Source organism: Nannobrachium achirus (assembly GCF_963921795.1).
Source record: "Nannobrachium achirus genome assembly, chromosome: 12".
Lineage (NCBI taxonomy): Eukaryota > Metazoa > Chordata > Actinopteri > Myctophiformes > Myctophidae > Nannobrachium > Nannobrachium achirus.
In genome coordinates this window covers 21,311,162-21,326,895 of record NC_137832.1, presented here as the reverse complement: position 1 = coordinate 21,326,895, position 15,734 = coordinate 21,311,162, and the positions used below count along the sequence as shown (strand labels likewise).

Here is a 15,734-nt window from a genome sequence, read left to right as displayed (position 1 = left end):
CTCCGAAATTTCCCCTTCCATGACTTTTCCTAAATACTCAAGACATAATTATGTTCAAGACAAACGTTTCCTAAGTATGAAATAATTTACCATTATATTATACCACTCTGACAGTTAGTTATCGGTCATAAAGACAGGTCTCACCCATTCCTCCCCCTCCCAGAAGCAAGGAGAGAATGTCACACCTTTTGCGATCCCCACAACGCCGATCGGCTATTTTCACTAGTTTAAATAATTTCTAAAATGATCAATACAAAACGAACGGTTTTCGACATACAAGGTTTCCACCCGACAACGACGATAAGTATGTGTCTCTCTCTCTCTCTCTCTCTCTCTCTCTCTCTCTCTCTCTCTCACTCTCTCTCTCTCTCTCTGTGTGTGCGATGCGAGGCGTTGTGTGCTTGTAGATCGGCTATTTTCACTAGTTTAAATCATTTCCAAAATGACCAACACAAAACAAACGGTTTTCGACATACAAGGTTTCCACCCGACAACGACGATAAGTATGTCTCTCTCTCTCTCTCTCTCTCTCTCTCTCTCTCTCTCTCTCTCTCTCTGTGTGTGTGTGTGAACAGATGGCAGATGCGTCGATGCAGGGCGGTCCGCGAGGCGGCGGCGGTAAGGCCATGCTGCCGCCCCACGCCCTGGCTCTGTACCAGCAGCAGATCACCATGGCTCACGGGGAGTCCTCTCAGGAAGCCAAGCAGCAGCAGCAGCAGCAGCAGCAGCAGCAGCAGTCTCTCCCCGGCCAGCAGCCCGTCAAGCAGCAGCAACAGCCTTACCCAGCAGCAGCAGCGGCGGCAGCACAGCAGACAGAGCGGGACAGGGAGGCCCTCCTCCTCAGCAGCGGCAGCCCCCGGATCCGCCCTCGCAGCCCCTCCTCCTCCTCCGGGGACAAGGATGGTACGCGCTCCGAGAGAGTAGGGATGGGACGATGTGAACGTTTCGTATTTTCGCGATTGTTGTGGCAAAAGAAATTTTCGCGATTTACGATATTATCGCGATAATCGAAATCCATTATCCTGGGGCGGAACGTTTGCCAAAAAATAGCAGATCTACAAGCTCACAACGCGTCGCGATGCGACGTGTTGTGAGCTTGTAGATCGGCTATTTTTTGGCAAAGACATTTGATAGAGAGTGAAGAAAAGACTGTATCAAGTCATATTATTTAAAAAAAAGGATGTATATTATAAGTACCTTTTACCAATTATAGAGGGTTTAAGTGGTACCGGATATGTAGCTCGGCAAATAAAAGTTGAATTGATCCCAGTGCATGATGGAGGACGACATCACGATAAATCAAATCTCCACTATACGATTATCGTGAGTGTTTTTCATCACGATCAACGATAATATCGTGTATGGTCCCATCCCTATCTGAGAGACGGATAGAGAGGCAGAGAGAGAGAAGCGACCCTGACCTCAATCCGTGCACAGTTTTAGCCAGCAAGACCTTGTAGTTTCTCCCCTCACTTAGGACATCTAAAAGGAACGGTTAGATGCTTGCCAAAACTGACTGCTAGATTAGAGTAAATTGGCCAGCGACGGTTATTTGGTTGTTGGTTGGCTGGTACTAATTTCCCCCATCCTGACTCCTGTCCCTCTTAGGGATGGGACGATATGAAAACTTTGTATCCCGATTATTGTGACAAATGAAATCACGATTTACGATATTATCGCGATAATCAATTCAAAACCCCATGATCCTGGGGCGGAATATTTGCCAATTGATTTGGCAAAGACATTTGATAGAGTGAAACGGAAGAGGACGATATCACGATAAATTAAATCTCCACGATGCGATAATCGTGAGTGTTTTTATCGCGATATACGATAATATCGCTTATCGTCCCATCCCTAGTGCCCCTGCTCTCTTAACTCCAAACCCCCCCCACCCACCCCCACCCCCTCCCAACTCCGCTCTTGACTTTAGTCTCTTCCCTGCCATGATCCTGTCTCCCCGCCATCTCTCTGTCCAGGTCATGTTAGTGCATGTTCGGGTTAGGGTTAGGGTTAGGGGCTGTCACGATTATGACATTTTACATGGCGATTAATTGTCACTCAAATAATTGCGATTAACGATTTAATTGTGTATTTGTCGTTGACAATCACGTTTCTGTTTGGCTTTTAGGCTTTGAAGTTGCACATGGCAGATATGACACGTAACCTAAATATACAAAGAAATGACCGACATATTTGACAACTTGATACTTAAAAAAAGAACATTGATAGTGGAAATAGCCGATCTACAAGCTCACAAGCTTGTAGATCTGCTATTTCCACTACTTTTTGAAAGTGTTTGAAACTGATTCAACATTTCTCAACATGGAAACGATTATGAAGTTTATGCAAAAAGAAAATTGGGATTACCTAAAATAATTGCGTTCAGACGATTATGTAATAATTGTGACAGCATTATACGTGCACCTTCCGTTTGCACGTTCTGCGTCGCGCACCATCCGTCCTGCTGCGTTATTAACCCAACGTTTTCGTTGAAAATGCAATACAGGTCACACACCCTGCGGTGTAATGCGTGTCAATGACAGTCCTGCATGGGATGCAGTATTAGCAGAGTTTGATCCAGTTTTACTTAGTTAGGTACTTGCCACATCGCTTTAACCTTGAGCCTGCGTACTCTAGTGTAGAGGGGATTAAAGCATTTTCTGGGACACTCCTAACAGAGGGAGCTGATGAATGATCCCGTATTGCTATTGACCCAGAAGGGAATATATAGTCCAGGGCAGTCCACTTTCAGCAGGCTATGCAACTGTGAATAAACAGACCGTGCATCATAGCGTCGTTGTTGGGTGGAAACCGTGTATGTCCAAAACCGTTTTTTATTTTCTTTTATTTATCATTTTAAAAATGAGTTAAAGATGGGGTGCCATGATTTTTTTCACCCTCTAAAACATGATTATCAACTATTATGATTAAACTAGGAGTAAGATTTTTTCCAAAAAAGTGTACAGAAAGAGTTAAGTTCTTATGTGGCCACACCCACCAGTTAATTAAGTATGCCTGGTTGTCATGGTGGGTGGTGACCCAGCTGAGGTTAGCCACACCCACAGTGTTGGGTGAATGGTAAAAGGGGAGGGGTTGATTCTATGATGTAATTGTATCTGTGTTTTTGGACCGGCACTTTTGACCCACAAAAGGTGGCAGCCTCCAGGAAAAAACCCAAATACAAAGGGAATACATAATTGCTCATAACAACCACACCAGGGCGTCTAATGAAGTACTGTTAACCTCCTAGACACATGAAAAACAGAAAAAGTACAAAACTATGGCACCGCCTCTTTAAACTAGTGAAAACAGCCGATCTACAAGCACACAACGCCTCGCGGTGCGAGGCGTTGCGTGCTTGTAGATCTGCAGTTTTCACTACTTTTTCTGCGACGGCCTTGTCTGATGAAGCAGGGCTTTGCTTTGCGAAAAAAATGTACACCTTTGAAACTTGGAGATATGAGGTTTCTGCCCGACAGTGACGATACAGTAGGAGTTGTGGCCACAGTCCCAGCTGGGCAACAATCTTTTATGACCAGCTTTTACCGTGACCACAGACACTTGTCATTTGTTACCAACCAGATCAATAGTGTTTTAGTCTGTGGCTACATGTATATGGATACTTTTCTAAAACAGATCTATTTTTCTTCGGTTCCTCGGTTTTAAAGAAAGAAAATCCTGTCCACGCGACCTTAGTTTTATTTAACACAGAAGCACATTATCAGCAGCAGTTCTGGAACCTGCCTGTGTGATATAAATCACGGCTGTCCAAAGCTGTCCAAAAACCCAATTTAAAATGTTATGTCTTAAGTCATATGTGATTAGATTTGTTAAATAGCCTGTACTTAAAATTTTTAATCATTAATCATTTTTTTTTTTTTTTCATTTCATATGAAAGCAGTCTTAGCAAAAAATAATTAGATATTGCTTAATTAGATTGACCCACCAGTTTTCAAAATAAAGCTAATGTGTTCAATTTCAAATCACCCAGTCAGAGGAAAAACCCCTCTGACTGTAAAATCCAAATAATAATAAATCCCTCTAGAACGGATTTGTTTTAACGTTATTTCGTGGTTAATAATTTCTTTCCTTGGCATGACATCAAACACGGTCACCAAGAGTAAAGGTTCCTTTCAAAACGATAGGTATCGAACATGGATACTACCACGATGTGTACAAGTATAAGTTAGCATGTTGCTAATGGGTTCGGAGGCATAAGATTCATTTTCCTCTCATGTATTTATTTCATATTTACTTGTAAAGTTAAGCTCTGACATTTATGTCAAACATATAGTCTAGTATTTCTAGATTCTTTTACTTTGCCATTAGTCTCGCGAGCCAGACTGTTGCCATCCGTCATAGAGTCTGGAGAAGTGGTTCTCAACCTGTGGGTCGGGACCCCCAGCTGGGTCCCCAAATTATTTTGAGGGGTCCCCAGATGATTAACTTAGTGTGCACATTTTTTCCCCCTCACTCAACAGTAAACAAACTAACATAAAGTTTTAAGTGTATAGAGAATATTTGCACATTTCTAAAGTGACAATTTAAGGACTTTTAAGACCTTTTTGCCAAATTGTCAAATATTAGAGTCAGAAATTGTGAAAATAGCTGATCTACATGCTCACAACGCCTCGCAATGCTGCTATTTTCGCAATAGAACCGTGTTAAACTAAATGTAATTCCTCAACTCTTAGTGCTTGTAGGATGGGGGGGTCCCGGGGGTCCCCAGTTATGATTATTTTGGGGGTCGCAGCCTGAAAAGGTTGAGAACCACTGGTCTGGAGCATGGAAGCGCTGAAAATGATCCAGGTTTAAGGCGGATGTCCCGCCTCCTCCCCGCTTCCGTTTCGTCTTTGCCATGGCGTCAATTTGTTCTGCTGTAAATCAAATTTTATCGAAGCATGCGTATATAGCTTGCCACTGCCGAAATGGTAATTAAGAAATGTGTTTTAACGATATTTCAAAATATGAACTGAAATGACGAACAGATGACGGCTTCCTTTCTCAGCTTTCAGGAGGTGTAGTTCCAGACTCTTATGTAGCATTTGAAGATTGTGGAATAGTAGTCTGGCTACGCGAGACTACTGTGCCATTAATTCATTTTGGAAAATGACCGTAATTGCTGGACTATTAGCCGCACCTGAATATAAGCCGCACCAGCTAAATTTAGAACAAAAAATATAGGCCACACCTGACTATAAGCCGCAGGTGTCCTTCCTGCTTCCCGCTAGAGCGCCCCTGGTGGCCGTTAGCTTTATAAATCTATATATAAATCCTTGTTAAAGACAATTGTAAAACGAACTAACTGGCCGTTAGCTGTACAAATCTTTATATAAGCCGCACCATTGTATAAGCCGCAGGGTTCAAAACATGGGAAAAAATCTGCGGCTTATAGTCCGCCAATTACGGTACTTTTTTCCCCCTACTCTGCTGCGAACACAGAGAAGGAGGTAGAGAGGGTCGAAATATGTGGAAACTCTGGCCCACCTTTTAATTTTTTTAATACTTTTGGAAATGTGAGAAAAATAGACTAGAATAGACAGTTACGAAAGGGGGGAGGTAATCCAAAACCGTCGTATCTGGTGGACTTTGAACCGTGGACTCTGTGAACTAAGTACTATTGGGTGTAGCTGACGCCTTTGCTCGCTGGAAGAGTAGCGTGGTTGATGCAGCAATGCTAAGTTGTAAACTTGTAATTAATCCTAACAGCGCTAACCCAATACTCATAAACAACCCCGATATACTGTATTGTCATTGTCGAGTGGAAACCTCGCAATCTCCAAGTTTCAAATTTGTGTGTTCTTCTTTCGCAAAGAAAGCCCTGCTTCTTCATACAAGACTGTCGCACAGGACTAGTGAAAATAGCATATCTACAAGCACACAACGCCTCGCGGTGCGAGGCGTTGTGCACTTGTAGATCGGCAGTTTTCACTAGTTTAAATCATTTTAAAAATGATACAAAACAAACGGTTTTGGACATACAAGGTTTTCACCCGACAACGACGATATCCTTTATTATCGTTGCGTCCAGGCTAGGGATGTTAATCGACGCATTATTGGCGAATCGACGCGTCGCGGCCGAAAATCGACGCGTCGATCGACTTTTTTCACTTTTTTTTTCCGCTAAGCAGCAGCTGAGAGGAGAGCAGCACAACGGCGCATTACTTTAAACAACACAACGTATGCTGCACCCATCAGAACTTGCATCAAAGCCCTAATAATAATGATAATACATAATTGCTCTTCCTTGTTAGCATGGAGTCTGTTCTCTAGAGACTAGAAGCGGAGTGACAATAAGTCCATGGAACGTGCGGGAGCGCTGACCGCTCGCTCTCATATATCCCCGGTGTGTCGCATTAACGTTAACGACGAGTAGTGTGGTTTGTGATCATCGCACACAACGGCGACGCTGCCATTAACAAGCGAGCTTTCGTGTCAAGCGTGCATGCAGAGGCAGGAGGTAAACAAAAGCATCCAGTCCATAGAGATACAGTCAGGCAAGTCAGCGCGCACTGCTATGACGCGCACATCAGCACGGTCCAGCAGTGTTTCTCAACCAGTAGTCCGCGGACCTGACTAGCGCCGCATGCATGCGAATGCACAACACATGCAGGCGGCATGCACTCGTCTCCGACACAGACAGACACACACACACACACACACACACACACACACACACACACACACACACACACACACACACGGTCCTCTCACATATGGAAAACATTAACGCTTATAACGTTTTTGAACGATTAAAACCTTTTTTGGGGGAAAAACTTTTGAAAAATAAAAAAATATATATATTTTTCGACTTTTCGACTCGTACTTTTTGAGTCGCGGTGAGCGTGAGTCGATCGACGCGTCGATTTCCGATTTTTTTTCACATCCCTAGTCCAGGCATATGCTTGTTACAAAAAACAACATTGGGAATGCGTGAAAAGTTGTGACGCCATCATTTCCCCATGCCTCCATTTTCCGTGGCTACGTGGCTCCACAGAAATGAGAATGGATTAAAATCTTAACTTTAGAATGCGTAAAAAAATAATAAAGAAAAATGCTGTTTGCGTGTGGATACTAGTGTGGACAGGGGCCTTAGATGGAAACAAACCATTCGTGCGACGCATCCTTACTTAACCACAAGTGGCTTCCAAAATGTTGCGCACACAGTACCAGCCACAGCCAAAATCGACCAGCCTTCGGATGGTGTGGGTGGCCGTGATTTCAGATTGTGTGTGTGCGTGCGTGCGTGCGTGCGTGCGTGCGTGCGTGTAGGGGTGGGCGATATGGAAAAATCCAATATCACAATATTTTCCCAAGCTGTATCACGATTCACGATTTTATCATGATTCTTTTTCGCGTTGGTTTTTATGGTTATTTTTCGAGTTACTTGACAAAAACTAGACTCGCTGGGTTCCTTTTGGGGGGTCTAAATTGAACTAAATTGAAGTATGTAACTCTGACAGTATACAAATGAAACCAAATGGACCCTTACGGGTCCATTTGGTTTCATTTGTATACTGTCAGAGTTAAGTGGAGACCTTGACATTTTTAAGTTTGAGAACTACTGATTTAGTCCAAAATCTCTGTATTAACAATTCAACAGGATTTTCTTACAAGGCTCCCTCAATTGTATCACGATATATACGATATCTCTGAAAAGGCATATCGTGGAGACATTGTATCGTCTCAACGATAATTATCACCATATCGCCCACCCCTAAGTGTATGTGTGTGTGTGTGTGTGCGTGTGTGTGCGTGCGTGCGTGTGTGTGTGAGAGAGAGAGAGAGAGAGAGAGACATCCTGTGAATTATGTGAGTTAAGCTGTGGTGTGTCTGTGTCCCTGCAGAGCTGGAAGGCAACGAGAAGTGGTTACAAACTCTACTTCACGGAATACGTAGGTTCACCCCTCCTCCCCTCGTCTCCCCCCTTCCTTCCTATCCTTTCCTACCTGCTCCCTCCCACACCTATCCCCCCACCCACCCGCCCGCCCGCCCACCCACCCCCTTTCACCACACTGCAGCTCAAAACACATCCTGAGCTGTGGGTTTATTTGTTTGTTTTACAACGGCGTGTATTACTGATTCACTAAAAAACAGTGGGCTGGGTTGAGCGTGATGTGTGTTTTTTTCTTAACATCATTGGTGATGCCGTGCAGGGCTGTGGTTGTTAGTAGTGGCTGACGCACGCCGGTGGTGCAGATGCTGCCTTGGCTGCGCACCTTTGCCCCATGATGATGATGATGATGATTATATGATGATGGTGATGATGATGACCGTTGCTAGCAGTAGCTAAGGGGTTGCCTTTCTGCTTCAGTTGCATGCCTAGTTCAGTGGTTCTCAACCCTTTCAGGCCGCAACCCCCAAAATAATCATATTTTGACTGGGGACCCCCCCCCCCCCACACACACACACACCATGACGAGCACTAAGAGTTGAGGCATTACATTTCGTATAACGCGGTTCTATTGTGAAAATAGCAGATCTACATGCTCACAACGCCTCGCGTCGCGAGGCGTTGTGAGCATGTAGATCGGCTAATTTCACAATTTCTGCCTGTTAAGGCATTAAAAGGTCCTTAAGTTGTCACTTTAAAAATGTGCAGATTCCCTCTATACACTTAAACTTTATGTTGTTTTTTTCACTGTTGAGTGAGAAAACAATGTTCCACATTAAGTTAATCATCCGGGGACCCCCCAAAATAACTTGGGGACCCCTCTGCGGGTCCCGACCCACAGGTTGAGAACCACTGGCCTAGTTGAGAGCTGTCGCTTCGTCCCTGACTGTGTGTGCGTGTGTCTGCGTGTCTCTCTGTGTGTGTGCGTGTGTGTGTGCGTGCGTGCGTGCGTGCGTGCGTGTGTGTCTGTGCTTGCGTTGTACCACACAGACAAGTCCCGGGCCTACTCCCCCCATGGCGAAGGCAAGAAGCAGCCGCTGGGCCCCGACGACCCGAGGACGTCCAACCTGGGCCGACCGGTACTCTCCCCCTATCCCATGTCCCCCAGAGACGTGGCCAAGATCAGCCACGACCAGCACCTCTTGCACTACAACTCCTGTGAGTCCCCGTCCCCAACCACCCCACACATCACACAATTCACCCTTTGTCAAGTCCCGCCCATTGTCCTGCCCCTCTCCACACCCATTGGTTACTGTGTCTTGGTGGGACATTCAGTGGGACATTCCATCCACTGCCATGTTAATTCAGTTGCTTCATATTGTTATTCTGTATGCTCAATTCTAATTTCAAACTTTGTTTCAGTCAATTGGAGCTGCTCAGTGGCAGCATAGTGAATCAGCATGTTTTTAAATGTTTTTATTTCTCCAAAAACTATGTTTTAGCTAATTCAACATAAAAAAGGCGGAACCAGGGCGGGACAAGGCAGATAGAGCCTGCTGGTTGGTCAGTCAGGGACCAACCAGGAGGCTAACAAAGGGTGAATTGTACCTCTTGAGTCCCTCTGATCCGAGTCCCAAGCGAGTAGCAAGTCATTTGGTCCAAGTCTCAAGTTTTTCTGTTGTGGGCAAGTCAAGTCGAGTCGAATCACAAGGTTGTCAAGTCGAGTCAATCAATCAATAAAAGTGTGAACTTATAGCGTGGCGTTCACGACTGCTTTGGTGAGTCGGTCATATTAGAATGATATCCGCATGAAAAAAAAATAACAGCCTACATTGAAAAATCAACAACGTGCTACAAGTCGTCCGAGTCGGCGTGTCTCAAGTCGAGTCGAGTCTGGAGTCATTGTCTTCCAAGTCAAGTCGAGTCTCAAGTTTTTGCCCTTAAGTTCGAGTCGAGTTGCAAGTCGTCAAATTTGCGACTCGAGTCCGACTCGAGTCGAGTCTCTATGGCTCGAGTCCAATTGTCTGCCACGCATCCTCTATGTCAGGGGTCTTCAACGTTTTCAGGCAAGGACCCCTTAGCTGAGAGAGAGAGATGAAACGGGGACCCCCACAACCTTTTCATAGATTCCATTTAGTTTCATCGTTTGACAAGCACAATCATCGGTGTGTTTTGGATTCATGTCAATTTGTGTTTTCAGATATTTAACCACCACCGTGAATACCTAATAAACTTGACCTCTCACTCTGTACTTAGTCTGCTCCTTTTCCCCTTCTACACCAAACCTCTTTGCCGAAAATAGCCGATCTACAAGCTCACAACGCCCCGCAGCTTGTAGATCTGCTATTTTTGGCTACAGTTCTCAGAATATGGACCCTAGGGTTCAAGTCGTTTATATAAAAAGGATTGGAAGATTTGGAGGACCCCCTGTCGTATCTCTGAGGACCCCCTAGGGGTCCCGGACCAAGAGCCGTGCTCTCTGTGCTCAGTGTGCTGTTACTGTCCAGAGTTCGCTCCTTCCACCGAACACGTTTCTACGTGAAATTGAAACTTGAACAGGACAAATAAGAACGATTGGAAGTGATGAGATAAAAAACGCGAGCGGACTGCAACACTATAACATTTAAGCTGATGTGTGGTCGTCGTGGGGTTCTCTTTCCTGATTGGATAAAATTGCTATGCTGACCAGAACATTTATTTTGTGATTACTAAAGAGAGATTGGGGACATCCTTAGTACTGGGAAGACGAAAGAAAACATGGACTGCATTTATATAGCGCCTTTCACCAAAGCGCTTTGCAATGTATTTCACATTCACCCATTCACACAGACATTCACACGCCAATGGCGGAGGAAACCATGCAAGGTACCAACCTGCTCATCAGGAGCAGTCAGGGTTTCAGTGTCTTGCTCAAGGACACTTCAACACGTAGCCAGGAGCAGTCGGGAATCGAACCTGGAACCTTCCGATTCCAATGGCGGCCGCTCTACCTCCTGAGCCACTCCCGCCCCAATTACATACAGTATATCCTGACTACTAATTGAAGCCGAGGCCGAATTGGCCCGAATCGCATGAAACTGGCCTCACAGCACATGGTTTGGTTCTATAGACTCCAACCTTCGCACGCTGATAGCTCAGATCTTTGCCTACGCTCTTAGCTAGGCCTCGACCCGACCCGATACGCAGTTTTCAGACATCGTTCCCAAGTAGGCTGGTCCCCGACTAGACGCTCAGCCAGATACATAGATCTCCATATATGGGCATAAAATGGACGCAATGGTCAAAACGGGTCCTATGACAACAGGTATAATGGAGTTTGCATTAAAAGGGCGGGGCATTCATTCCCTATTTACATCGTTCCCGAGTAGGCCGGTCCCCGACTAGACGCTCGGCCGCGGAGCTTCTTGTATATATAATTTATCTGGATTTGTTTTGTAAAAAGACTTTGGGTACAATGAAAGTCTGGTCTATTATTATTATTATTTTTACAGTATACTACACTGCAGTACGTATACAGTACAATATATATCTGGTCTAAACTCGGCTCTACGTTTCCCAGCGTTTCAGCAGGCGGGTCACCCAGCGCCCCCTGGTGGCCTGCAGCAGGATGGTGGCAGGTTGGCAGCGGTGAGACCCAGCCACATCCCAGACCCACCGCCTCTTATCTCCTCCACGAAGCCAGGGGGCTCCATCACACAGGTATGCAATGATCCACACACACACACACACACACACACACACACACACACACACACACACACACACACACACACACACACACACTCACAAGTGTGTCCCCAACATCTAAACCCGTGTTTCTCAACCTTTTCAGGCTGTGACAAAATAATCACTTTTTAACTGGGGACCCCCCACCCTCACGAGCACTTTGTGTAACACGGTTATATTGTGTAAATAGCAGATCTATGCGTTTTGTGCATATAGATCGGCTATTTTCACAATGTCTGCCTCTAATATTTCACAATTTGGCCAATTTGTCATTTTAGAGGTATTAAAAAGTCCTTAAATTGTCGCTTTAGAAATGTGCAGATATCCTAGTCTATACACTTAAACTTTATGTTGGCTTGTTTACTGTTGAGGGATAAAACAATGCTGCACATTAAGTTAATCATCTGGGGGACCCCCCAAAATAATTTGTGGACCCCCCTGGTCCCACAGGTTGAGAACCACTGATCTAAACCAGTGTTTCCGGGAACCCCCAGGGGTTCTTTTAGGTAGCGACGTCCCCAGCAAAATGAGGAACAGTCTAAACACTTTAACCCTAGTTTATCGTTAGTCCATTCAAAAGTAGCCCATCTGCAAGCTCACAATGCATCGCTACGCATTGCGTTTGTCTATTTTCTGGGGAAAGATTACGTTTGGAATATAATATATATATATATATATATACCAGTAAGACTCCCTAATCGGGAGATAAGCGACCGTTGGTCGCTTATCTCCTGTCACACTGCTGACATCAGTATGACATCACACCGTACACAAATGACCCTTATATAAGACCGGCATTATCTACCGACAGATTAGTAACAAGATGTCAAAATCGTTGAAGGTTGAATCTCCAGATATGGAGATAACCAACACATCCCTCCATATATGGAGATAACCGACGAATCTCACTAAGTCTGACCTCACAAGCCCCATATTTGGACACGAACAACATATAACTCCATATATAGAGACATAGCTGCTGACATCAGTATGACATCACACTGCTGACATCAGTATGACATCACACCGTACACAAATGACCCTTATATAAGACCGGCATTATCTACCGACAGATTAGATGCAAGCAGGATCTCGACTCTGACACAACTCATCGGCTCATAAGCTGGTTCTCCCTCCATATATGGAGATAACCGACGAATCTCACTAAGTCTGACCTCACAAGCCCCATATTTGGACACGAACAACATATAACTCCATATATAGAGACATAGCTGCTGACATCAGTATGACATCACACTGCTGACATCAGTATGACATCACACCGTACACAAATGACCCTGACGGCACACACCAAGCAGTGTGATGTCATACTGATGCGGAGATATGAGCAGGGCTTTCACAACTCTTCTCTTATGGGGGTTCCTGGCACAAACTCTTCTCAAATGGAGGTTTGCGGCATAACCCTTTTAGGCCTAGGATTATTGAATGCTTTAACTATTGAAAAATAGCAAATATACAAGCTCACAGCACTTTTTGAATCCTTCTAAGGTTTTTTGAAAAACCTATGTTTCTATGTCAGCAATCTGGCTGGCCATCGTCAAAGAAAAGGTCCTTTTCACTTAACTGGAGCTCAGTTAGTCTGTTCTTGAGAGACTTCTATATCAGTGGTTCTCAAACTGTTTTAAGGGGAAGGACCCCCAAATGTATTTGGCCACGGAACAATATATTTAGTTCCAGGGACCACCCAGAAGCAAAATTTGATTTACAAACGTTCGCTTTGAAAATACATATATTCAAAGATTGGCACACATTTTCACGACTTTTTCATAGCAGATCTACAAGCTTGCAGCGCGGCACTCGGTGCCGCGCTGTGAGCTTGTATATCTGCTATTTTTCACTGGTTAAAGCATTCGTAGTAATACACATACATTTGCCGGTCCTTGTTGTAAAAACCACTGATCACAATCTGTGTACTGGTAAAAGTACACTGTACAATCTGCACCCCGGGAATCATGGAATTTGATTAAAAATGTGTTTTCCAGGCCTGGATAGATTATGAAAATTCATATGGCAAAAGTATTTGGAAATGTACTGGAAATGTAATCTTCAACCGTTCATGTGATTAATGTCGAGCTTTGTCTGCTGATTGATCCAGTTTTGATGGAATAATAATATTGCATTATTAATCAAATTTGATTACTTAAGTCAGGAATGATACTTGCCAAAACAAAAATTGGACACATTACAAGTCGACACAACAAAAAAACAGAACGTACAATTTTTCACAGTGGTCGCAGTGTTGTGCTGCTGCAGCAAGTTATGCAACAGCCATTCAAAGATAGATACGGTATAGTACAGTGGCGTCAGTTCAGAAAAAGCTATGGTATGGCAACATGACTGGTGTCTTGCATGCGCGCGAAGCATGATACATTTATTTTAAGAAGTACATTCCTTGGGCTGGATATGGCAGCCTGGAACGATTGTTCAAGTGCATTGCACCTGTGCAGCTGACCTGCGGAACCTGGGAATATACCATTTTGTCAAGCTGGGGAGAATACAAGTGTGGAGAATATAATTATAATACCTTGTTAAAGTGACCATTTTGTTACATTTTGCATTTGTAGTTATTTTATTTAACAACATAACAACCAGCACAGATAGACAAAGAGACATTCATGGATTTATATTTAAAAGTAACTTTTATTTCCCCCCTGGGTATACCCAGGGTATGGCAGCTGCATACCCCTGCCATACCCAATTGACGCCCCTGGTATAGTAGATGGATAATATAGTTGTGTTTTTTCTTTTTTTTCTTTTTTGTTATTGACCTCAGAAAGGAAACACTTTTCCAAAAGCCGGGGGCCAAAAGCAAACGAACAAAGGCGCGATGCTGCGAATTGATTTCAGTACATAACAAAAACAAATTGACATCACAGGAAAACATGAATCTATATGGAGGGCTCACGAGGGCGGAGGAGTAGTGTTCTGGAAGGGTGTGTTTGGCAGGGAGGACAAAGCAGGCCCGTCTGCGCTCGGGTGTCTCGTATCTGCAGCCAGAGGGGCGCAGAGTAAAGTGACACTACTACAGTCGCTGTTCTCACAAATTAAACCCATTTAGGTCCTAGAATTATCGAACGCTTTAACCAGTGAAAAATAGCAGATATACAAGCTCACAGCACGGCACCGAGTGCCGTGCCGCGAGCTTGTAGATCTGCTATTTTTGAAAAAAGTCGTGAAAATGGGTGCAAATCTTTGAATATTATGTATTTTTCAAAGCGAACGTTTGTAACTCAATTTTTGCTTCTGGGTGGTCTCTGGAACTAAATATTTTGAGATGGGTGTCCGTGGCCATTTTGGGGGTCCTTCACATGAAAAGGTTTGAGAACCACTGACATAGTAGTCTCTCAAGAACAGACCAACTGAGCTCCAGTTAAGCGAAAAGGACCTTTTCTTTGACAATGGCTTAAGGACCTTTTCTTTGACGATGGCTAGCCAGATTGCTGACAGAGAAACACAGGTTTTACAAAAAACCTTAGAAGGATTCAAAAGACACTTATAGAATCGGGTCAAAATTCTAATTTTCACGATTTTTCAAAAATAGCAGGTCTACAAGCTCGCAGCGCGGCACTCGGTGCCGCGCTGTGAGCTTGTATATCTGCTGTTTTTCAATAGTTTAAAGCATAAAATAATGATACACAATAATGTGTGCCCGTTCTGAATGGGTTAAGACCAAGGATTTTTACCGTGTATGAAGGAATATAGGATATCATGGAATCTGATACTGAGCGTGTACAAACCTCCAGATGACGGCCAAATATCCCCTGTTGGCCACAATAGGCTCTCTCTCTCCACCAGGGGTGTCGCACCATTATTCTGGGCCCCGGGTACAAGGATTCACTGCTGTGGGCCCCCCATGATGAATGTTCTTCGTTATTTTGTGTTTTAACTATTGAAAAAATAGCAGAAATACAAGCTCACAGCGCAGCACTCGGTGCCACGCTGCGAGCTTGTAGATCTGCAATTTTTTGAAAAATCATGAAAAGTCTTTGAATATTTCAAATCCTTCTAAGGTTTTTTTTGAAAAACCTGTGTTTTCCATGTCAGTGGGTCTCAAACTTTTTCATGTGAAGGACCCCCAAAATTACATTTATTTGGCCGCGGACCCACATCTCAAAATATTTAGTTCCAGGGAACCCCAGAAGCAAAGTTT

The 15,734-nt window shown here is 44.1% G+C and overlaps 1 protein-coding gene across 1 annotated transcript in view; it reads left to right on the top strand.

Annotated features, from left to right (window-relative positions):
• The window catches only part of ncor2 (nuclear receptor corepressor 2), a gene marked incomplete at its 5' end in the record, with an annotated part of 196,893 nt that overhangs the window by 133,343 nt on the left and 47,816 nt on the right, over window positions 1-15,734 (top strand). Inside the window, 4 exons of the mRNA XM_080739080.1 lie at window positions 576-903; window positions 7,851-7,898; window positions 8,888-9,055; window positions 11,397-11,536. Coding sequence (XP_080595206.1) covers window positions 576-903; window positions 7,851-7,898; window positions 8,888-9,055; window positions 11,397-11,536 — 684 coding nt within the window. The remainder of the gene's footprint in view (window positions 1-575; window positions 904-7,850; window positions 7,899-8,887; window positions 9,056-11,396; window positions 11,537-15,734) is intronic.